Source organism: Aquarana catesbeiana, linkage group LG11 (assembly GCF_042186555.1).
Source record: "Aquarana catesbeiana isolate 2022-GZ linkage group LG11, ASM4218655v1, whole genome shotgun sequence".
In the NCBI taxonomy this organism is placed as follows: domain Eukaryota; kingdom Metazoa; phylum Chordata; class Amphibia; order Anura; family Ranidae; genus Aquarana; species Aquarana catesbeiana.
In genome coordinates this window covers 213,049,703-213,074,574 of record NC_133334.1, presented here as the reverse complement: position 1 = coordinate 213,074,574, position 24,872 = coordinate 213,049,703, and the positions used below count along the sequence as shown (strand labels likewise).

The following is a 24,872-nucleotide window of genomic DNA, read 5'->3' as shown; positions in this document are numbered from 1 at the left end:
AGTGAGCACTGGGGGAGGGAGGGACAAAGCAGAGAGCCAGAGACTGACAGCCACTAGCTCTCTGCTCAGGGAGCATTGAGAACTGAGTGATCGGCTGTTTGATTACTCGGTTCTCAGCCTTAGAGCCTATGGCGGACAGATGCAGCATCTACCTAGGTAAGTATGATTCATGAATAAAATTCCCATACTTCTCTTTTAATTACCCGACATTTCCTCTTTCACGCTATTCGGTCCACATGATGACTATTAGGCCTTATTCACATGGAGCATATGCGTCCATACACCTTTTGTGTGCAGCAGCCCCCCCAGCCCCACCTGATTCTTACCTGAGCCCCCTCTTGATCCAGAGATGTCCACAAGAGCCTTGGCTGTCTGGAGACTCATACTCCTGATTGGCTTTTGGCAGCAGTGGGAGCCATTAGCTCCCACTGCTGTCAATCACAGCCAGTGAGCCTCCACTCCCCTACACTGTCAGGGGACTGTTCCTTGGTGTTTTCACTTCCAGTTCTGGGCTGTGGGCTCTGCATTTGACTTAATGTCAGAGGACCTGCAAACACAGGAGCATGGAGGAGAAGAGGCTATGGGGACTGGACTTATAACCTGGAGGTAGCTTGAGAGAGTGGAGGATCGGGTAAGTAAAATGGCTTTTTCCAGGTCTCTTTTGGCCATACTTCTCATGTTGGTCACAGGAGTGCACTTAGTTCTGCACATCTGTGACCTAGATCTAGCCAATAGCGGGCTAAACTCTTGTCAGATGCATCAAAGAGCAGGTCCATGCTCTGCAGGGATCCTGACAATGATGTCAGGATCCATCCAGATGCCTGACTGGTAATGTTGGGCAAACCGCTTGAGCCAAACAAAAGTATGGCCCGTCTGGCGAATACCCGAACTTGCAGGGTGTCTGAGACTTCCGAGTGTCCCACAATGCACAAGTGCATTTTAAGGCCCTAATTAAGGGCACCAGAGCACTGTCAGAGGCCTGATTGGAAAAAATGATGATGACTTTCTCCAATCACAGCTCAGTGCTCATAGTCCCACCCCACACTATAAAAGGTAACTTCCCATTGGAAGCTTTTGCATTGTGTTGGAGTGGAGATAGATAGAGCAAGGCTCAGTTTGCTACTAGCGAGTTAGTGTGTTTACTTATTGTGACTATGAGTGTAGGAGTGTTAGTGTAGTGTTAGTATAGTTTGTCAGTATAGTGTGTTAGTGTAGTGCAGTGTTTAACACAGCACTACATAACATTTTGTGCTGTATACTCCTTTTTTTTGGTTGCTGCGTGTTTTTTTTTTTTTTGTCTTCAGTCGGGCTTACTAAACCATCCTCATCCTCCTCATCCTCCTCTATGACCTAAGCTGACACTAGTGCGCCATCCACCGCAGCTGCCAGGGCGGCTTTCACTAGGTTCCCCACCCAACTTCCTGCCCGCTCTGTTCCTTCCCCCATTGGCCATAACTGAGGGCCAATCAAAGGAGACTAGGAGAGGAGAGCATCATGGAACATGTAGCCCCAAAGATTGGTGGCCCCATTTTCCACTGGAATGAGGCTACAGCTCAATCAAGAGAGAAATTGAGAGACTGCAGCCTGGAAAAGAGCTGAGAGGAAAGCGTGCTACAGGACAAAGAATGAGGAGTGTGCTGGGCGGAAGCCAGAGAGAGAGCCACGCTGCTCAGCACCACCAGAGAGCCACGCTGCCCGGTGCCACCAGAGAGCCACGCTGCCCCAGTGCCACCAGAGAGAGAGAGCCACACTGCCCAGCACCACCAGAGAGAGAGCCACGCTGCCCGACGCCACCAGAGAGAGAGCCACACTGCCCAGCACCACCAGAGAGAGCCACACGGCCGAGCGCCACCAGAGAGAGAGCCATGCTGCTCAGCGCCACCAGAGAGAGAGTCACACTGTCCAGCGCCACCAGAGAGACATGCTGTCCAGCGCCACCAGAGAGACATGCTGTCCAGCACCTCCAGAGAGAGCCACGCTGCCCAGCGCCACCAGAGAGACATGCTGTCCAGCGCCACCAGAGAGACACGCTGCCCAGCACCACCAGAGAGACATGCTGTCCAGCGCCACTGGAGAGACATGCTGTCCAGCTCCACCAGAGAGAGCCACGCTGCCCAGCGCCACCAGAAAGAGAAAGACTGAGCCACTGCCAGGGTACAGGCATGCTACACTACTGACCAGAGTCGCCCCCGGGGAACCCAGAGTGAGCAACTGTCCAGCTGGAGGGATCACTGCTGTAGTTTCGCTGGGTCTGGTAAGAGGACCTGTTGGCCATTATACATTACTTATCCATTACATATCCCAGGGACTGTACTATGTCTGCAGTCTCTGACTATGATAATGTGATAATGACATTGTTGAAAAGGGGCAGTGCATGGGTGACTCTAAAATTATGCCCCCTCTGAAAAAAGTTCTGCGGACGCCCATGTGGAGCTGTTCTTTCCAGCCCACTTCCCACAGCTCAGTTGTGTGGGCCTTTTTTAGCACTAGTGCAGCCGATCACACTGTTGCAATGTGCAATCTCTGCTGCAAGAGCAAAAACACCAGCCATTTGGGTATCACATGCTTGATAAGGTATTTAACCTCCCACCATGCTGGCAAGAGCACCTGAAAGCCACACACAAGGACATAATTCTTCTCTACCTCAGCATTCATGTCTACCCCCGCTATATCTCGTGACCACTCAGCAGCCTCTAGTGACAGAGATGATTGTATAGCAAAGGGTGTCACAGGTCCTTGCAACACATCTGCCAGCAGCACACCACCAGCTGTAAATGATAGCAGATTTCTCTGTCCCAGCTGCTGCATCTAAAAAAAAAAAATACACTCCCTGCCACCCACATGCCCAGTGTCTAAATTCAAGCTTGTCCAAATTGCTGGCTTTACAACTCCTGCCTTTCCTTCTGATGGATTCTGCCCTCTTCCGTGAATTTGCAGAACGTGCTGTACCACAATGGCAGGTTCCCAGTTGCTATTTTTTTTGCACGTAAGGCCATTAAAGCTCTGTACCATGGAAGGCAATGTTTTGACATCATTGGGCAAGGCAGTCAGCCATAAGGTCCACATTAATGCTGACACGTGGTTCAGCAAGCATGGTCAGAGATGATATATTTTGTTCACATCACACTGGGTAACTCTGCTTGCAACTAGGAAGGATGCAGGGGGCTCAGTGCTGGAGCTTGTTTTGCCGCCACGACCATACAGCTGGTGGTGATAATGCGAGGTCTGCTGGATTGTCCAATGAACCACCAGTACCTCTAAGTATTCAAGGGGTCATTCAACAAGTCAGACTAAAATATGCCATGCAGTGCTTCAGCTGGTCTGTCTAGGGCAATGTTTCTCAACTCCAGTCCTCAAGTACCCCCAACAGGTCATGTTTTTAGGCTTTCCACTATTTTGCACAGGTGTTTTGATCAGTTTCACTGCCTTAGTAATTACCACAGCTGTTACATCTGAGGGAAATCCTGAAAACCTGTTGGGGGTACTTGAGTACTGGAGTTGAGAAACATTGGTCTAGGAGACAGGAGCCACACTGGAGTAGAAATTCTTTCAGCTCTGCAGGGGCAGGCCCAGAGGTGGTTCACACCACGGACGCTTGAGCCAGGAATGGTGGTGTGCGATAATGGCACTAACCTCCTGTCCGCCCTTCGACAGGGAAAGTTGACACATGTGCCATGCCTGGCACATGTCCTCAATTTGGTGGTGCAGCATTTCTTAAACAGGTACCCTGGGTTGCAAGATCTTCTAAGGCAGACCAGAAGTGTCTGTAGCCATTTTAGGCTGTAATACACAGCCAGGGTTCGGTTGGCTAAAATTCAGTGTGAATTCTACCTGCACATAAACTGCCTGATTTGTGACATGCCCACCAGGTGGAACTCAACTTTGGTAATGCTGTAGTGGCTGCACATGCAGCAGAAGGCCGTCAACAAGTACCTGTGTGAGTATGGCACAAGGACAGGCTCAGGGCACCTCAGCTTTTTTTTCCCACGCCAATGGCTGCTGATAAAGGATGGTGACTCCTGACAATGCATGCATCAGTGACACAATCCCTCTTGTGTTCCTGCTGGAGCATACTCTGCATGGCAATATAGACAGGGCACTTGAAGCACAGCAGCGGGAGGAAGAGGAGGACTTCCTTTCCTCTCAAGGCCTGCTTTATGCAGAGACCATTCTTGAGAAGCCACAAAACACACAAGGAGAGGGAGGAGGAGGTTTCTGGCAGTTTTGGAGGATTAAAGCAGAGGAAGACATACGTCAAACCTTAAGGGATGGTTTTCAGTCCCCAGAAACCTTGGGAGTAGTGCGTGGCTGGGAGGAGGTAGTTCCAGATACTGTAATCCTTAATAACCCCAAGGACTCTGCTTCTCATACCTCCGCAAACTTGCGGTGCATGGACTCCCTTATTCTTCAAAGCTTGCAAAAGGACCAGAGAATTTGTGGCATCAAGGACAAGGATCATTATTGGTTGGCAACCCTCTTTGACCACCGTTACAAGGGGAAAGTCTCGGATCTCATCTTGCCCTCGCAGAGGGAGCACAGGATGAAATATCTTGAGGACAACTTAAAGAGGAGTTTATGTAACACCTTTCCAGAATCTGGTAGGTTACAGTGGAAAAGCTAGTTTTGAGTCTTCTGTTGGTCAAAGGAGGAGAGGTGGAGAAGAGTACCGCCTCAGTGATGCATTTCAAAAATATTTTGGTCCTCGGCACCCAGGGCTGTCAGCTTCAACATCCCATCGGCTGCGTCTGCATGAGAGGGTGTAATTTTATCTAGGGGCACAAACAGACATGGAGAGCCAGTAGATGAGCCACTGGTTTTCTGGTTCATGAGAGTAGACCACTGGCCAGAACTTGCCCAGTATGCAATTGAGCTGCCCTGCCTCCAGCATGCTTTCCAAACAGGCATTCAGGGCTGCCTGGGGTTTTATGACAGATAAATGAGTGCGTCTGTCCACAAACTCTGTTGACCGGCTGACATTTGTCAAAATTAATCAGCCCTGGATTAGCAGCAGCTATCAAGCCCCTGATGCCAATGTCGCTGATTAAGCATTATTGGGTTCTCAAATCTCTGCAAGACTGTCTAAGCTGCCTAGATTTGTGGATGTTGATTTTATCTTAAAGTAATTTTTTGGTATATAACAAGGAAGTCCGGTGGACTCGGGCAGTGCTTATAAATAAAATACGTTCATAAACAAAAATGATCAATAATAAAAGTCCATCAAACACATAAAATCAATGAAAGTCCATGAACTGTAGTTATTATTATTAAGATCAACACATTCATTTGATAGGAAAACGGATAAAATGTCCTTTTGAAAAAGAAAAAAAGTCCCTTTTGAAAAAGAAAAACATCTTTTTAGGAGAAAGCAGTCTTCTAAAATAACCTTTCCAGAAAGAACAGCTGTTACCAGAAGAAAAGGAGTCCAGACACCACACGTGCTCGAGTAAAGAGGGGAGGTGTGTGAGAAAACCCCTTCTTAGGCAAACTCTTACCAGACGAGAGATGGATCTTAGCGTGTATGTCATTCAAATCGATAGATGTCCGACTCAGTATTCTGATTCCTTTCTTTCCCTGGAAATCAGCTTTATGGGACATCGTTTTAAATTGGCAAATTATCAGTTCACTGTAATTTGCACACATTTGCTCATTAAATAATTTGTTTTAGTTCTAACGTACAGTCACTTGATTAAGTCCCAGCTTTAATTAAAAGACTTAGGTCTCAGTAACATTCGCTGTATAATAAAAAATATCCACTGTACCTGAGCTGTCTCTTGACCTTTAATACCATGAGAGATCCAATTCATGAATTTAATCTACACATATTCATGGTGGTTTACTGTTTCAGATAAAAATAAGTGTTTCAAAGTAGTTATCTGATGAAAATCTAAGTAATTTTAATTTAAACGTTCTATATTGTTGTTTTATTTAGGTATGTCTATGGAAGCACGAAAGTCCCAGAGGTAAAATCTTGTCCATTAAAGTCTGTCCATATGATCTACACTCCAGTCCCGGAGTTTCTAGTCATGCCTTCTGAGCAGAAGTCTTGGGTGTTCTTGACAGCAGTAGCCGAGACAGAAGAGGAGGTGAAGGAGAAATATTCAGAGGGACTTAGTCTGGTTGAAGAGAATCGGCTGTACCTCTCACATGAAGATGCATGGACACAATTATGGGAGGGATGCTGGATAGAAATGGAAGCATCTCTGGCTCTCAGACAGGCTGTCTATGGCTGTCTTTATTATCTCCTGAGCGCCTTACCACCATTGGGCTGTGATGAAAAGTTCGATGGAATTAGCCCTGGAGGTCTCTCTAATGGTCAGAGAAATGAAGATTACTGGGGTCATGTTTTCTGGGATCAGGTATGTCTAGTTATGAAGTGACCAGGCATGGTGTGCTTCCTTCAAAAAACTCTGAAATTAGGGAGTTATGGCAAGCTTCGGAAATCATTTTCCCCTGACTCTTGATCAGATGCTGAACAGCTTTAGCACAGTAGACTCAGAATTGCCTGGCTTTTTTGTGTCACACAAACAGAACCTTGGTAATCTATTTATTTTAGATGTTTCCTTCCTTTCTAAATCCCTTTCATTAATTAAAGTATAACTTAAGGCAAAATTTTTTTTTTTTGTTTTGGATAAAATGGACAAGGTTTAGAACACCTGTCAATTTTTATTGCTGTCTGTGTCCCCGTTAAGGAAATTCACCCTCTCTATTTGTAATATTTACCATTGATAGTTGACATATCATTGAAAGTGAAAGTAAAAGAAAATCACAAATTTTGGGTTGTCCCCAGAAAAGTAATATAGGGGAAATATTTCAATGGGGACACTGGTTCTGGTGACTTGGGGGTCCCCAAGGAAATCCCTAATTTGCAAGGATTTCCTCTCACTTCCTCTTTGGCTATGGGACAGGAAGTGAAGAAAATCTCCTCAATGGGACACAGATGGCCTGGTGGTGACCCCCAGAGTCTGGGAGGGCTTACATTCCTCCTCAGGTTGCAGGTTTCTAGGCATGGTGGGTGTAGTGCAATGTGGAAAGATGGGCGTCAGTCACTTTTAAAAATGAACAAAGAGATTTTATTTCTCTTAACAGGAACTATGGGAGAGAGGGGTAGGGCACAGGACACTCTTAGGCAAATGCAGTAGCAAATAGGTAGACTCCTTAGACAAAAATAGAACTAGGCAGACAGCAATACAGAAAAAGGGCCTTTAAGGGCCTTTAAGCTGAATGCAGCAATCTGTATTTTGTAGCAACTGCTGTCTCCTATAGCAACAAGCTCAACACACACACAGCTACCCGCGGTACTTCTTCAAGTTTAGCTCACAGCTACCCGCTGGATTCCTCAAGCTTTACTCACAGTTGCTGTACTTGGATGAGTTCTCTCCTGAAGCTTTCCCAGCCACTTCACAGTCCCCGACTGATAAAGAGTCTCCTCTGGTACCCTGCAAAACTCCATCCCTCTTCACCTGCCTCTGGCAACAAGAGTGGTTGACCCTCTGGCAACTTCTTCTCCCATGCCTCCCGGCAACAATTAGGCTCCCCTCAGGCCGAGCACCTTTACACGTGGTTAGGCCTCAGGCTTCTGGCGTACACCTCTGCTGCTGCTCCACGCACACCCACCCAGGCCACGGCCCGGGTGTAAAGAATCCCAATCACCTAACCTTCTCTGAATAAATACCCTCTTCCAGCATCCTCCACGGCCCAAAGAAACTCTTGCTGATTGGCTGAGAAAAGTATATATACTCATAACCTGAAATAATTCATCACACTGAAGCCAAAGGTAACAGTGCCACGTATCGACAAAAGGGAGAAATCACAGTTAACACCAGGCTTAGGAGAAACCCATTTGATCAATAGACTACAAATTAGTCAGGCTAGCTACTACCCAGTACAGCTAAATTTACTAGCAGCCCTGTTTAGGACAAGGGTGCTACAATCAGTTCTTTCAGACATGGAGGCTCAACATCACGTATGGGCATTGCTTAAGGGAGTCAACATGCAGATACAGCCTGCATAGGAACATCCACTCATGCAGACTCGCATCTACAAATCAAGGTATTTTGATATTTACATATGTCCTCCTAAGAGCCAGCCCAATACTTGCATCAGGGCTGAGTGCTGCTAAGAGGGGTACTGTTATGTTTTCAGGAAGCTATGTACTGCACCCTGTTGGGCCACTGTCACCAGCCATGATCTGCCTGCATTCCTTTCTAGAGAAGCATAAGGACCCAGTTATGATGTCTAAAATAAGGTATTACCGAAAATGGAAAGATTATTAGTAAATACTTCATTAGCATGATGATTAGGAGGGAAAAGCGGAACAATGCAAGGCAAAATATAAGCAGAATTAAAATCAGCTGAAGGTAATATTAAAACTTGATGAATCAGGGTTAATAAGGTAGTTAAACTGGCACAAGGTCGAACTTCAAGAGCACTGTATTGCTTACTCTGCAGTTCAATGAGATATGATATATATATTCTGTATTGCAGTTCAGTAGCTAGTAAAGAAATTACCTTCATAGACAGTATAATTACTTTTGAATTATATATTTGAATTGATCTGTACTAAGCCTAAATAACCACCAGTCAAGATGGTAATTAAAATGAAACCCCAGGAAAACTTTTTTTTTTTTTTACATATACCAAGAGTCAAACAAATCAACACTAATGATGATTATGCTAAGTGTTGATCTCTGCTGTTTACTGTAAAAATCCTAGTTTCATTGACACAGGAAAATACAGTGCATTTTAAAATGATGTGGGGTCCCCACAGTGCATTTTAAAATGATGTGGGGTCCCCCCCAAAATCCATACCAGACCCTTATTCGAGCACGTAGCCCGGCAGGTTAGGAAAGGGGGGGGATGAGCGAGCGCCCCCACCATACAGCACCGTGTCCCCATTTTTGATGGGGACAAGGGCCTCATCCCGACAACTGTGGGCGGTGGTTGTGGGGGTTTGCAGGCAGGGGGCTTATCGGAATCTGGAAGCCCCCTTTACCAAGGGGGACACCAGATCCTGGCACTCCACCCTATGTGAATGAGTATGGGGTACATTGGTACCCCTACTTATTCATCCAAAAAAGTGTAAAAAAAATTAATCAAAACAGTAAACAGTCCTTTATTAAAAATGAAGAATGTCTCCCCTCGTAGCTCCAACGTGTCTTCTTCCTCCGGTTCTTCTCCCTCCGCTGTCTTCTTCCAGTTCCTTCTCCCTCCTGATGTCTTCTCCCGACGCTAGCTCTCTCTGTTGTGTTAGCTTCGGTGTGTGCCATTACTTATATAGCCATGGGGTGTGGCCATCTGGTGACATCATCCAGAGACCCTGCCCCCTTGTAACGTCACCGGGGAAGGGTCTCCGGATGACGGATCGCTCCTTAGCAATCAGTTATATACAGTGTGTTTAAAGAGAAAAAAAAGTCCAAACGCATGAAAACTGCATGCAAAAACGCATCAAAAACACTCGTTTAAAAATGCACCCCAAAACATGCCTGAAAACCGCATCACCCGCATAGATGTGAACCTAGACTAAGTGTATTACAAGGAACTCAAATTCATGTAAAATATAAGAACTTTCTGATTCTTGCACAGTTAATTTTGGTGTCCTGACGATTTTACACAATCTTCATGGAAAGCACATACACTGTTCAATTCAGTGGCAGAAAAAAAATGTAATGTGTCTGAGTACTGTTATGCCCCGTACACACGGTCGGATTTTCCGATGGATAATGTCCGATCGGAGCGTGTTGTCGGAAATTCCGACCGTGTGTGGGCTCCATCAGACACTTTCCATCGGATTTTTCGACACACAAAGTTTGAGAGCAGGCTATAAAATTTTCCGACAACAAAATCCGATCGCATCAATTCCGACCGTGTGTGGCCAGTTCCGACGCACAAAGTGCCACGCATGCTCAGAAGAAATTCCGAGACGGAACAGCTCAGTCTGGTAAAGTTAGCGTTCGCAACGGATACAACACTTTCGTCATGGTGCAATATTAGAAATGGTTTAATACAGCGCACTCTCTTCTTCTTTATAATGTGAGAAGAATTAAGTAGTTTTGCTGCTCATATTCACACAGACTTCTCACAAACTTCTTTCTTTATTCTTTATCGGGATTCCCTCAATATATTTTGATTTGCCACATCTGACAACATTATTTTTGTGTTGTTTTATTTATTTTTTTTTTTTCAGGCAGATTATTTTTTTTTTTTAGGTTTGTATTTTTTTCAAGGCTGATCTTTGTTTTATTTTATTTTTAGTTTTACTCCAGAATATTTTTGTGTGTGTTTTGTGTGTCAAGTTACCTCAACACCATTGATATGTTGTATTATTTAATCTGTAGGAGATTGTTTGGTGTTGGTGTCCCTTGTTAATTTCACATTGTATTTTGAAATGTACCTGAATCCTCAGAAACAAACTGTCCTTTTTGAATGAAAACACACATAGGCGAGTATAATAGAAAAAAAAAATCATTTATTAAGGGCTCACAACTAAACAAAGAGCGAGGCAACACTGGAGAAACAGCAGAAATGGGTGAAGCCTTGGACCCCCAGGGCAGACATCAATTATTTTCAAACAAAATTGGGAGCCTGAGGATTCCTAATATAAGGGAGTGCAGTCTGGTCCAGAAGTCCCAGAGATCCGGAAAGCAGCAGATGACATCTGTGTCCCCAGGCTGTGGTCATACAAGAGACTGCATCTTTTGTCAGACCAGACTGAACCCAGGGTCATCACTCTCTGGTCTTCCTTCCACGCTTCCTTCCACTCTGTGGCTTTGGTGGTGGAGTTGTGGAAGCAGGAGGAGGAGGAGGAGGGGCCAACTCACTCAGGTGGGTATTGGGTGTTAGTTCCCCACTCACCCCCTTACTTAGGACTTTATACAGAAGGTCCTCACATAGTTTGCGTTGACCCTCCTGCATGCCCTGCAGTTTTGCCATGCAGGCAAAGGCCTCTTCAGGAGTGGGTAAGGCTCTGAGGGACGCAGAAGCCTCCTGAATGAGCCTGAGCGCAGAATCCTGCATGTGAGTCGCCTTCCTCGCTCTTTTGTATGGAAGGCGGAGGGGAGGAACCTGCGATTCTGTCAGACTTCGACTTGTCCCAGGCTTCTCCTGGCTGACACTTAGCCCCGCCTCCTTCTGGCTGCCACATTCCACAGCCTCCTCCTGGCTGAGGTCTTCCTGTGTATAAAAAAGGGACATAGTTTTAGTTTTTGATTCATCAATCACACACAATTGTCACCTCATGATTGTTGCAAATTGAATGTTAACAAATCTAACAGACTATCCTTCTGAGCCCAGCGTTTTTCATTCTTGTCCCAATTTTTGGTGCCCACTACTGTCTATTGATATGTAAAACACTTTTTACAATCAGCAATTAGAGATCAATAATGACATCTAGTAAACGTCATTTATTTATTGACCAGAAATCTGCAGAAGAATGCTATACCTGGCTCAAGCTGGGCTCTTCCACTTCTTCCTGGCTGGAAGGCCCAGGTTGGACATCGGAAGCCTCAGCTGGGGTGGAAGGAAGAGTGGAAGGAAGAATGGAGAGGGATTCCCTGACTTCAGTGTGGTCTGACAGAAATCGCAGTCTCTCATAGTACCACAGCCTGGGGACATAAACGTCATCTGCTGCAGCTCCTGATCTCTGGGAATCCGTGACCTTCTTGCGCTCACTAAGATAAGTGCTCCTCAGGCCACCAATTTTGGTCTTTAAATAGGGGATGGTTGCTGTGGGGACCACCGGCGTCACCAACTCCAGCAGTTTCTCCAGCGCTGCCTGCCTCTTTTGTTTATTGTTGTAATGGGGGTGTCTCACCTGCCACAGACAGGGCAGCTCCCTGTATTTGTCTATGAACAGGGGGAGGAAATTGTGGTCGTTGAAGCCATCCATTTTCTCTGCAAGACACAACACAAGACAAACCCTAATGTCAGGCCAAACTCTTCAAATCTTGTTACAATATAGGCTTCAATTTAGAAGCAGTATAGGCCCAAGTTTGTCTCTTACCTTCGTTATCATGATCGGCGCCTCCGATACTCCTTCCTCCGCTCACAGATCATACGTACTACGCACGCGTGTTACGTTTTTTTCTCACTGCGTGTAACTCCGCCCGCCCCTGACATTCTTTCTAGTCTATTCCATGCCCCTTTTCGTTCGGCGCAGTGGGTGAAGAGCACATGGCAGAAACACAGAAGGTGCGTGCTAATTATAGCAACGAGGAGGAGGAGGAGGAAAGCCCAGATCCGGAAACGTCCCGATCCAGAAGGAGAAGATTTAAGGCCTCAAATATGTCCTTTGGGGAGATGTTGGAGATGGTCGACATCCTGAAGAAGGCCGACTATGACAGGAAGTATGGACCTTACCCCAACCCCAATGTCAGAAAGGCCAAGATAATGGCGAAAGTGGTCAGGAGTCTGCACCGGAATTTCGAGGTACGTCGATCGAAAGATCAGCTCAGGAAGCGGTGGTCGGACCTGAAATTAAGAGAACATGAGCAGTACAGAAAGATCCAGAGAGTGCTGCAAAAAAGTAAGTAGTTGTCCTGTGTTCCTATTCTTTTTGTCTTGATTACGTTCGTGCTGCTCCATGTGCTTTTCTTAAAAGTGTTGTACAGTTTTAAATGTCAACTTTCATTTTCATGGGCACATTATTCGTTCGTATCAAACATTTTTCTTTCGGCCTCTAAAACACCATTGTTTTGGCCATATGCATTTGCCCACATTTTTTAGGGCCTACTTGTATGAAACTAATTTGGTTGTGTAGATGGGTTTGTTACTAGAATGAAATGCAAACTAGATTCTGTGTAAGGAGAGGATACTCAGCAGCTGTTTTCACATCTGGACACTGAAGCACTAGTGTGGGACACCAGAACACCATTTTTATTAGGGGGGGCCACACAGGTGCTCCAGTGTGTACTATAGGAGTGTCTCCATCTGTGAAGCTTGTACAAAACAGGTAAAGTATTGAAGCTTGACAAAGGACACTCAAAATTCTACATCTTGGAACTCTGTCAAAATAGACAATTGTACCCCACTTCCAACCAATGTTTCATCTTTAAAGTTCTGCCATCAAATATCTGTGTGCTAAGTATACCATTTTTGTTTAACATAGGGGAGAAAAGACTCGGAAGACACCCCTCATCCGAGGAGACCAGAGACCCCCCCCCCCCAGAAGAAGGGGAAATACCCCAAACACAAGAAGAGCAGGGGGAGGAAGAAGACGTGGTGGAACTAGTCACCACAACAGGTGAGTGTGTGCGACCACAGGCTCAGGTAAGAGATGGATGCCGGCATATTTATAATACCTGCTTTTTTTGGTTTCTCTCTTTTTAGGTGATCGTGATGTTGTGGATCCTGATCCTTTCACCTCGGAAAGTGCATAGATCCTGATTGGGGAGATCATGGGGTGTAATTTAGCATTGGAAAACCTCAAGAAAAACATCAATGATGTTATTCAAAAAAATAATAACATCATTGATGTTTTGGGGAGAGTTTAAACCCCCTCCAAATCCCTTTGTTTTTTTGTGTGCTACAATGTTCAAAATGTTTTTGCGATTTTTAGAAAAGCCAAATTTGGAGGATGCATACAGTGTGTCAACATGTGCTATCTGCCATCACGGGAGATCAATGGACGCGTTTTGGGGCTGCAACCCCTTCCTCAATAATAAAGTAGCTGTGAGGAAGGGGTTGCTCCCCCAAAACACGTCCCTTGATCCCCCGTGATGGCAGCTAGCACATGTTGACATTCGTAAATTGGTGTGCTTCTTCCAAATTTGGCTTTTCCTGGGATGACTTCACCCCATCTGAATGCAATATCAAACACAGTTCCTAAATACTCATGTCTGATATTGCCTTCAAGTTCTACCTAATGTGAACTTTGTAAGTTCAAGATTTGTGTCTTTCTTGTTGTTTGGAAACATGCCTGTTTTATCTTAAATGGACATTTCTATTTTTGATAATGCCATCCCAAAAATTGTTATACAACAAACATGCTGGTTTGTTTTAAAAACCTTTTCTAAATGCACATGTGATTGTGCAGGTATTAAAAAGATTGTTAATCAAGAATGTGTGGATTATTGTCTCAACGCTACACCACTTTTGTGGTGATGTAATTGCTGCTTTCTGTGACAATGGGGGTTATTTCCTAAGGGCAAATCCACTTTGCACTACAAGTGCAGTTTCAGTGCATTTTCAAGTGCACTTGTAGTGCAAAGTGTCTTTGCCTTTAGTAAATAACACCCAACAGTGCTTTGTATAAGGTTACACAATCACGCCATTTTCAGGACTCACCACATTTCTGTCAGGGTCAGCTAAAACAAACACAAGCAGTAAATGTCACCAAAGATTAGCTTATTTTTTTTGTTTTATTTGAGCAAGGTTTCACAAATTGTCTGGCATATTGATGGCCCCCCTACCCGCAAAGAACTCAAGGTATCTTAGCCAGACATCACAGGCACTCAGGGAGGGCAAGCCAGGACAGCCACTTTCAAGCGCCGTCAGGGTTGTTTCATTTATAATTCTGGCCTCAGGCCCAACTGAGCCAGCATAGTTGGCAGAATGTTGCCATAAAAAGTTATGTAGAACACAGCACACCAGGATTATATGATTCAGTTTATACTCCGCCATATGGATGGGTGTAAGAAATAGGCGGAACCAGCTGGCCATGATTCCAAATGTGTTCTCCACCACTCTTCTGGCTCTGGCCAGCCGGTAATTAAAAACCCTCTGGTCCGGGGTGAGGGTCCTCATCGGGAATGGCCGCATAAGGTGGTCCCCCAGCACAAATGCTTCATCCGCAACGAAGACGAATGGGAGTCCTTCCCCATTGTCTTCTGGAGGTGGCAAGTCCAAGCTGCCATTCTGGAGATGCCTGTAAAACTCTGTCTGGGCGATGACTCCACCATCGGACATCCGGCCATTCTTCCCCACAGCCACATACAGGAACTCATAATTAGCCAACACCACCGCCAACATCACAATACTATTGAACCCTTGTAATTATAATAGTATGACCCCGAGTTGGGTGGTGGGACGATGTGGACGTGTTTCCCATCAATTATCCCTCTGCAGTTAGGAAAGTCCCACCGCTGGGCAAAGTGGGAGGCCACAGTCTGCCATTCCTGTGGCGTGGAAGGAAACTGTTGATGAAAAAAAAAAAAATTAGTCTTTTTGCACATTAAAACATGGAAAGCAGATTAGACACAAACATTCTTGGCCAACATCCAGATAACATTTATGAAGGGGAATTTTACAACACCAAAGTATAAGGTACACCTATCATATTCCCCCCCCCCATGGCCTATTTCTAACATTATAGGGGGGGGGGACAGGTAACCCTCTCCACTTCATTTGGAGATGAATGCCTAAATAATGGGTATTACTTGGAACAGCCCCTCCTTAGTTACACTATTGGCAGCCCACTGGACAGGTAAGAAGTGTCATAATACAAATATATAAATACACATTGTACACATTTGAGCACATTTGGACATTCTGCTATTACCTATCAAGATAATATTAGTATACAAAAACTTTAAACAGTACCATTTGAAAGTATACAGGCAGGCCCTTGCACTACATGCTTTGGGGAATTCATCCATACATCTGAGCACAAAAGAGATGGGTATAGTGTGTATGGGTTTGGCAAAGTCAGCAGATAGATGATTGAAGATAGATAGAGAATTGGTATCAGCTGACTTAGCAGTTGGGGGGAGGGAGGGTTAAAAATGATTTGGGGTCCCCCCCCATGCATGAGGACAAAGGGGACGTTCACAGCATATTACAATCATGGTAATTAGGGAATGTGGAAAGAAATACAATATATTATCAAACATTAAATACAATAAAATGTGATATTAAAGGATAAAAATCTTACCTTCATATACTCCTTCTGCAGGACCTGGATAATGGCAGAACAGGTCTCTGGGATAATGATCCCCAGAGCCTGGGGGGAGATGCCTGTCGAGAACTTCAAGTCCTGCAGGCTTCTCCCCGTCGCCAAGTACCGCAGGGTAGCGACTAACCTCTGCTCCGGAGTGATGGCTTGCCTCATGCAGGTATCCTGCCTGCTAATATAGGGGGTCAGCAAAGCCAACAAACGGTGAAATACGGGGTCTGTCATCCGGAGAAAGTTCCTGAAATCATCAGCATTATTCTCACGGATCTCGCGGAGCAAAGGCATATGACAGAACTGGTCACGCTGGAGCAACCAACTCTTGGTCCATGAACTCCTCCCCACCCTGTTCATGGACTGGACTTGTGTCAAGGTCAGGACCCCAACACCAAGCCCCCGCACAGCACGAACTCTACGAGGAGTACGTATACGCAACATGGCTAGAAAACGGTCGGCTGCTCAGAACGAAGTAACAGAAAGCACTGAAGAACAGCAAGGCCTGTGAAGAGCGACCTGAAAAAACAGTAACGAACGAACAAGAACACAATGACTAAAGTCACGTGGAGCTTGCTTGCACGCACTGAAGAGCAGATACAAACCCACAAGCACAAACTGAACCGCAGAAAACGATCTGAAAGCCACGAGTCTGAAAAAGCGCGAATCGTCTCTCACCAAACTTTTACTAACACGAGATTAGCAAAAGGAGCCCAAAGGGTGCAGCGCTTGGTTCTGAACTGGCCTTTTCTAGTCTCGTCGTACGTGGTGTACATCACCGCGTTCTTGGCGATCGGAAATTCCGACAACTTTGTGCGACCGTGTGTACGTAAAACAAGTTTGAGCCAACATCCGTCGGAAAAAATCCTAGGATTTTGTTGTCGGAATGTCCGATCAATGTCCGACCGTGTGTACGGGGCATAAGTCTCCTTTTGCAATATGTCTATTGTAAAGTGTTTTTCGATTAACAATTTTGTCATTATGTACAAAATAATAGTTTTCTAAGTTTTTTTTTTTAATAAAATAATGATTTTGTCTTCATTGCAAAAGGACACTTGGGTGTATCCGAACATTCTGCTGTTTTATCCAGAGATGGCCCGTCATATACTTAAATACAGGATTCGGACACTAGAGGGAGCAAGGCAGAATGCTGAACAGCAAGGATACAAAGTGAGTTTCATATATACTATAAGAAAAAGAGGGTTTGGGACTTTAAATGAGGTAGGTCTAGCATGGCACGTTTCGTGGTTTCCTACCACATCATCTGGGGCAAGTGCACTAATGTCTGTAAAAATGCATAAATAAAACAATATGGCCCAATGTTACACTCAAACACAGGGGAGACTATATACAGTATCTCACAAAAGTGAGTACACCCCTCACATTTTTGTAAATATTTTATTATAGCTTTTCATGTGACAACACTGAAGAAATTACACTTTTCTTCAATGTAAAGTAGTGAGTGTACAGCTTGTATAACAGTGTAAATTTGCTGTCCCCTCAAAATAACAACACACAGTCATTAATGTCTAAACCGCTGGCAACTAAAGTGAGTACAGCCCTAAGTGAAAATGTCCAAATTGGGCCCAATTAGCCATTTTCCCTCCCTGGTGTCATGTGACTCGTTAGTGTTACAAGGTCTCAGATGTGAATGGGGAGCAGGTGTGGTAAATTTGGTGTTATCGCTCTCACTCTCTCATACTGGTCACTGGAAGTTCAACATGGCACCTCATGGCAAAGAAATCTCTGAGGATATGAAAAAAAGAATTGTTGCTCTACATAAAGATGGCATAGGCTATAAGCAGATTGCTAATACCCTGAAACTGAGCTGCAGCACGGTGGCCAAGACCATACAGCGGTTTAACAGGACAGGTTCCACTCAGAACAGGCCTCGCCATAGTGGACCAAAGAAGCTGAGTGCTCAGCGTCATATCCAGAGGTTGTCTTCAGGAAATGAGTGTTGCCAGCGTTGCTGCAAAGGTTTAAGGGGTGGGGGATCAGCCTGTCAGTACTCAGATGATATGCCGTACACTGATTTAAATTTGGTCTCCATGGCTGTCGTCCCAGAAGGAAGCCTCTTCTAAAGATGATGCACAAGAAAGCCTGCAAACAGTTTGCTGAAGAAAAGCAAACTAAGGACATGGATTACACGAACCATGTCCTGTGGTCTGATGACCCCTTTGGAGACTGGGCCGCAGGGCAGTATTCCAACATGATAATGACCCCAAACACACCTCCAAGACATCCACTGCCTTGCTAAAGAAGCTGAGGGTAAAGGTAATGGACTGGCCAAGCATATTTCCAGACCTAAACCCTATTAAGCATCTGTGGGGCATCCTCAAACGGAAGGTGGAGGAGCGCAAGGTCTCTAACATCCATCAGCTCAGTGATGTCATCATGGAGGAGTGGAAGAGGACTCCAGTGGCAACCTGTGAAGCTCTGCTGAATTCTATGCCCAAGAGGGTTAAAGCAGTGCTGGAAAATAATGGTGGCCACACAAAATATTGTCACTTTGGGCCCAATTTGGACATTTTCACTTAGGGGTGTACTCACTTTTGTTGCCAGCAGTTTAGACAAGAATGGCTGTGTGTTGAGTTATTTTGAAGGGACAGCAAATTTACACTGTTATAAAAGCTGTACACTCACTACTTTACATTGTAGCAAAGTGTCATTTCTTCAGTGTTGTCACATGGAAAGTTAGAATAAAATATTTACAAAAATGTGAGGGGTGTACTCACTTTTGTGAGATACTGTATGTAAAGTAGGGGAGAAATTAACTCATTCCACTATGTACTTACGTGTCAATTAAGTCTAGACCATGTGAACATGAAAACTGGTGACTGCTTAAAATGTTCATCCTGGGAGCTGAAGAAGGGGCCCGCAGGAAAGCCGGATGCACATCATGATCCCCATAGAAAAGGAAACAAGTGATCAAAAAGAAAACCATTTGGGCTTTAATGCTGTAAAAGTGAATAAATGAGGTAGAAAAGGTCCCACATGCCTCATTTAAAGTCCTAAACCCCTCTTTTTGTACCATATATACTACATGGAATTTTTACATTGTTTATATGAGGATAAAATGAGCTTGCTCTGCTTTTTCACACAGCACAGCCCTGCCTGGCAGAGCGGCCATCTGATTTTTCTCGAATACAGTTGAAGTCTGATTAAACTCAAGAACAAATATGTCATAAATTATGGCTTGCCAGTCCTTAGCTGTGGTGGCTACATTCATTTTTGTTTATTTTTCAGGCTTAGAACATTTTCAGCAAGTACAGAAAATATCTGTTGATCTTTCCAGAAATGCAGTGTTCTTGTCTCTTTCTGTGAAGTGCATTGGAAGCAAAAATGTGTTATCTTTCTTGTGTAAGCTACTAATACGTCACCCCCATGTAATGCTGACAATTACACTGGTAGAATGTTTTGTTTGATTTTATAATCATTAGTGGGTCAAATTGATATTTATTTTCCACCACTGTGAAAATTTGAATAAGCAGGATGGAATTTTTTTCTCAAACAAGTTTTAGTGTATGTGGCTTTTCTTCAAATTACATTCATTCCAAAGTCAAGTGGTAAAAACCAACACAATTTTAAAACATACTTTAAAATTAATTTAATTTAGTCATTGAATATACAAGGAATTATTGTGTGAATATTTGTACAAATATTTGCTTGAAAAACTACTAGTGTATGGCCAGCTTAATAAAGATGGGCAAAGGCAGACATATTGGAAGTCCAGCCTGTGTGCCAACCATGGATCCTTCTATAAATCCCTTGGAGAGGTAAGTGTAGCCACAAAGGGATGAGAAGAGTGTTATTTGCAGCATTAAGAGGTAAGAATAAAGGAAAAAATAATACAACTAATGCTGCCCCCACATTTAAGGACTGGTAAGCTGCAATATATAATGTTTTTGTTTTGGGTTTAGAAGCATTTACCAAAAAGATGTAGAAGAATATATATCGGCCTAAACTGATGAATAAATTATTTTTTTTATATATATATATATATATTTTTAAATATGTATTATAGGAAAAATTAAAAAAAAATTTTTTTTTTTTTCAAAATCGTCACTCTTTGTTTATAGCACAAAAAATAAAAACCACGGAGGTGAGCAAATACCACCAAAAGAAAGCTCTATTTGTGGAAAAAAAAGGACGTCAATTTTGTTTGGTACAGTCATTGATCTAGTCATTAAAAGGGGCAAATCCTTCCGGTTCTTAAGTGGTAAAGGAATATTATTTACTGTGTGTATATATATATATATATATATATATATATATATGTATATGTATATGTATATATATATATATATATATATATATATATATATATATATATATATATATATATATATCTATATATGTATATATTAGGGCTGCAGCCCCTGATCGGTGTAGTCTAACAGCAGAGAGTCCCCACTGTCAGAAGAATACATTGTCCCAGCTGGAAGGCTTCCTCTATCCACCTCAATTGTGTGGATGGGAAATTCATTTTGTTTTTGTTTGTTTTTTTACCCAGCTGGCGCTATTAAAAAAGATGATCCATCTATGACCAGCTTTGGATTAAATACTCCTCCAGCCTTCCAATTAACCTGTTCCTTAGTACTGCATTTAAGCAGGTGCAGGTTGGCTCCCCGTCCCAGGTAGCACTGTTGCATCCACCTTGCAGGGAGAGTGGAGGGCAGGAGGAATACTCGTTCCTTTTAGTCCTCCATACGAGTCATCAGGTGAACTGCTGTCCGACTGGATGTGGTCATCTGAGAGCCCCCAGCGTCCATCTTTAGTGTGGGCAGAGCTTACAAAAAAACCCTGGCTTCACTGGAGTTGGTCCACGTTTTGCCCGTGGCCAGGAATCTGCTGGTCAGGGGGAGCGAACCTAGCACAGGGACAGGTTCTAGAGGAGGGACAGTGTAGGGATTTTTGCAAGCTGCTTGGAGATTTCTCTATTTCAAGCTCACTGCATCTGCCAGCCTTCCACCTCTGTGTCAGGTGCCGCCGGCCTCAGTCTTCTACTCTCCTGCTGGAGTTGGTTTCTAGTGTGAGTGTTGCTGCTCAGTTTTTACTGTTGAAAAGACTCAACTGTTGTGACTGGAACTGTTAACAATATATTTTGCATCATCAACCACTGTGTATGTGAGTCTTCCCTTTGGGTGCCTGTCAGCTGGGTCCTCCTCAGCCCCTAACCCACAGTCAGATCCCCTTTCATTTAGATGCAAACCATTTTTAGCATATAGGATGTACCCCATTGAAAAGACAGCCTAGTGCTCTAAAAACCCAAACCCTTCCTGCTTACACTAGGTTTTTAGCCATGCATTCAGTACTCTAAGCTCACCCTTTTCTTTCCTGTGTTTCGCATTACACAGGCGATATTGTAGAGAATATCACCTTGGAGGCCCTTCCCTTCAAATTGCAGCCTAGTTCTTCTGTGACAGGTACTGTACATGATTTGGCCGCAAGCACTAACAATTTTGATGTGGCAGCTAACTGAATTCTAAAGGGTGTCTGTAATACCCGTTCTAAATTCCACCAACTGTGTGCATGACGGATTTGGGTCCACCACCAAGAATCCACTGATTCTTAACGGCGGTCACCAGTGTAAATGTAGCCTAAAATTTATTGACATATATGCATAATGAAGGTGTTGTTTTAATAATATATACAGTGAATTTCAGGCCATATTGTTGTTCTATTGCCTGTAACCTTGAGGTTAAAGATGTTGAGTTAGTGATGGTAGGTGTTTTAAATTTGTATTTACATCTGGTAGGCACTGAGTTCCACCATCCTTAGAAAGCCCTGTTACATTTGGTAGTTTATACTGTACATGTGAGATGTTGTAGTGTTTTTTTTTTTTTTTTTTTTTTTTTGGGATCTATGATACCTCCCCCCAGCTTCATGCAAACATCCCTCTAACAGAAATTTTGCAGTCATTTAATTGTACGTTTCACAGAAAGTGATGGGAAATTCAAAGTGTGCAGTTGTCACCAGAACTGAAGTAGAGTGTTAAAGTGATTCTAAAGGCATTTTTTAAAAATAACAAACCTGTTATACTTACCTGCTCTGTGCAGTGGTTTTGCACAGAGTAGCCCCGATCCTCCTCTTCTGGTGTCCCCCACTGGCATTCCTGGCTCCTCCCCCTGCCAAGTGCCCCCATAGCACGCTGCTAGCTCCAGGGGCACTTGTGCATGTTCACTCCAGAGGGTCTATTGACACACACAGCGTGGCTTGACCCTGCCCCCTGCTCCCTCCTCACTGGTTGTGATTGACAGCAATGGCTCCTGCTGCTGTTTCTCTGTCCTGTGAGGAGAGGGAGAGCCAAGAGAGTCACTGCCCTTGTGCATATTGATGTACTGAGATCATGTTTAGGTAAATTTATAGGGGGGCTGGGGGGGAAGCTGCATGCAGAAGTTTTTTTACTTAAATGGAGAGAATGAAGGTAAGAAAACCTTCTGCCTTTGGAACCACTTTAATCTTCCAATACAGACATCTGTTCTAGTGACATCCACCTCCCTTAATTTTGTAGAGCTTTCCTCTCACTTCTGTTGCATTTGTCATACTTCCAACCTTAATGCATAAGAAAAGAAATATACACAAAAACATTATAAATTTCCTTTAATAATTGGCAGCCAGAGACGGTGTGATTTAAGCTGAAAGCTTAGGTGTTCCCTGGGGCTTTCTCATGTTTGCACTCCAGTGTACTCCCAGTATAATATCTGCACCGTTAATGTATCAGAAATATTGGGGTTGCACCTTATAGTTTTGCACCCCTTGCTGTTGACACAATGGGCCCACTAAACCCTATAACCATGCAGTGAGGCAGAAGTATATAAATAATAAATAGAAAAAACTTACGGACTTGGACTAAATTAGATGAGATAAAAAGCTGCCACACAACAGTTCATGATACCAAAATTCCCAAAATACATATAGAAAAATAGTACAGCCCTCTAAATACTCAGTGAATTACATAAAAAATGTGTACAAATAAATGATCTACCATCTACGTTAAAAGGGACAATTAGTCCATTAGGGTATCACATGAAACAATCCCCATAAAGTCCATGAAATAGTGTGATGGGAGTGCTCTTCACTGCTTTAAGTAAAAAATACCCAAGTGTTTAGAATACTTCTGTGTAACAGCCTTTTCGCGCACAGTGCACCCAATCCAGAAAGCACACATTCTAGCTTCTTACCGGATCACCATGACCACTGTAGTTACCAATGGTTATTCAGTGCATTAAGGGTTAAAACCTCCACCAGGTGGCCAGTGCGTCTTCTCTCTCCAAATAGACTTTCCTCAGAACACCAGCTAAGCTCAACTTCCTAAACCCTTTAAGCACTGAATGACCATTGGTAACTGCAGTGGTCATGGTGATCTAGTAAGAAGCTAGAGTGTGTGCTTGTGGGTGCACAGTGCACGAAAAGGCTGTTACACAGATGTCTTCTAAACACTTGGGTTTTTATTCTTTCAAACTTATTTTAATAGGAACTGGTGGGTGGAGATAGAGAGAGGGAATTTTTATGTTTTTTCCTGTTTTTTCCTTTCTCTTTACTTAGAGTCTACATTTCTGCACAGGTTTAAAAAATGTTTCCCTAGGAAGCCAATGCCTTGGCAAAACGTAGGAATTGATTACCTGTAACCTATACTGGCCTTACAACAACTTACGACATATTTTTCTGTGTTGTTTTTGTTCAAGCACCTATGTGTGTGTATATATATATATATATATATATATATATATATATATATATATATATATATATATATATATATATATATATATATATATATATATATATATATATATATATATATATATATATATATATATATATATATATATATAATATATATATATATATATATATATATAAATATATATATATATATATATAAAATATATATATATATATATAAAATATATATATATATATATATATATATATAATGTGTGTGTGTGTGTAGTTTATGTTTATGTTTTTTAACATTGTTTATAAATAAAATAACTTTTTATGAAATTTTTTTGTAAGAACTACATTTTTTTGGCACCGTTATAATCCCCTCTCCCTATCTCCACCCACCAGTTCTTAACAAAATTGGAATGAGGTGCCTTACATATTGAGGATTTTCCAGCCATATTCCATTTTCTCTATTATTTTATTAGGGTTTTACAAGTACAACAAACAAAAATTGAGTTAACAGTAGGCGGAAAAACTCAAGTGTTTGGAACATTTGCGTAAGTTCAAAATATGGTGTACAGCTATTGTATACCAAAGATTTACAGTACCAGACTAGTGTGCAGAAAGTATTTACAATACTTGGATGTTTTTTACCTAAAGCAGTAAGGAGCACTTTCATCACACTATTTCACAGACTTTATGAGAAGTGTATAAATAACAAGTATTTTGTCAGGTAAAGCAGCTCAATTACATGTATTAGTCTGCCCAGTCTCAAGTTCCTATTGGAGGAGTTCCCTTTCAATTCAAGAACCAAACTATGATTCATCTGAATAGAATTATAAGAAGGCAGGTGAAATTATTTTAACAGTTAGTACATTATTTCTGTATTCTTGTGTTCCTCTAGATTGCCATTCACCAATCCTTGCACCATGCACCTTTAGTTAATTTGCTGCACTAGCTTCTCTATGCTTGGTGCCAGAGAATTCCCATACACCTCTCTGTGCCCAACCAGCAGAATTGACATAGGGCGATAAGGAATATTATTGTCCAGAGCAGGAAATAAGTTTGCATAAAGGCGGCACAGTGTTGACATACATTCACATACATGGGTCATGTGAATTAAAGCAAAGTACTCATTTACTCAAAAGTAAAGGCGTAGCTACATACTATCAATATCAAACCATGGTGCTTTATTCTATTTTGCTGGCTTCAAAAACACAGTCCCTGCCAAGGCCACGCCCTCTGATGCATTTCACCCTGATGGGGCTTAATCGTAGAGCTTGACAGATGGCTCCTGATGCAACAGTGCAGAGCTTTGAGT

At 43.1% G+C, this 24,872-nt stretch overlaps 1 protein-coding gene across 3 annotated transcripts in view; it reads left to right on the top strand.

Moving 5' to 3' along the window:
• The window catches only part of PGGHG (protein-glucosylgalactosylhydroxylysine glucosidase), a 72,377-nt gene that overhangs the window by 12,547 nt on the left and 34,958 nt on the right, over positions 1–24,872 (top strand). For 2 of the 3 annotated variants that reach the window (XM_073605273.1, XM_073605275.1), the window contains exons 4-5: positions 5,930–6,356; positions 16,928–17,047. In XM_073605273.1, coding sequence (XP_073461374.1) covers positions 5,930–6,356; positions 16,928–17,047 — 547 coding nt within the window. The remainder of the gene's footprint in view (positions 1–5,929; positions 6,357–16,927; positions 17,048–24,872) is intronic. The other variant, XM_073605274.1, reaches the window with a different exon arrangement.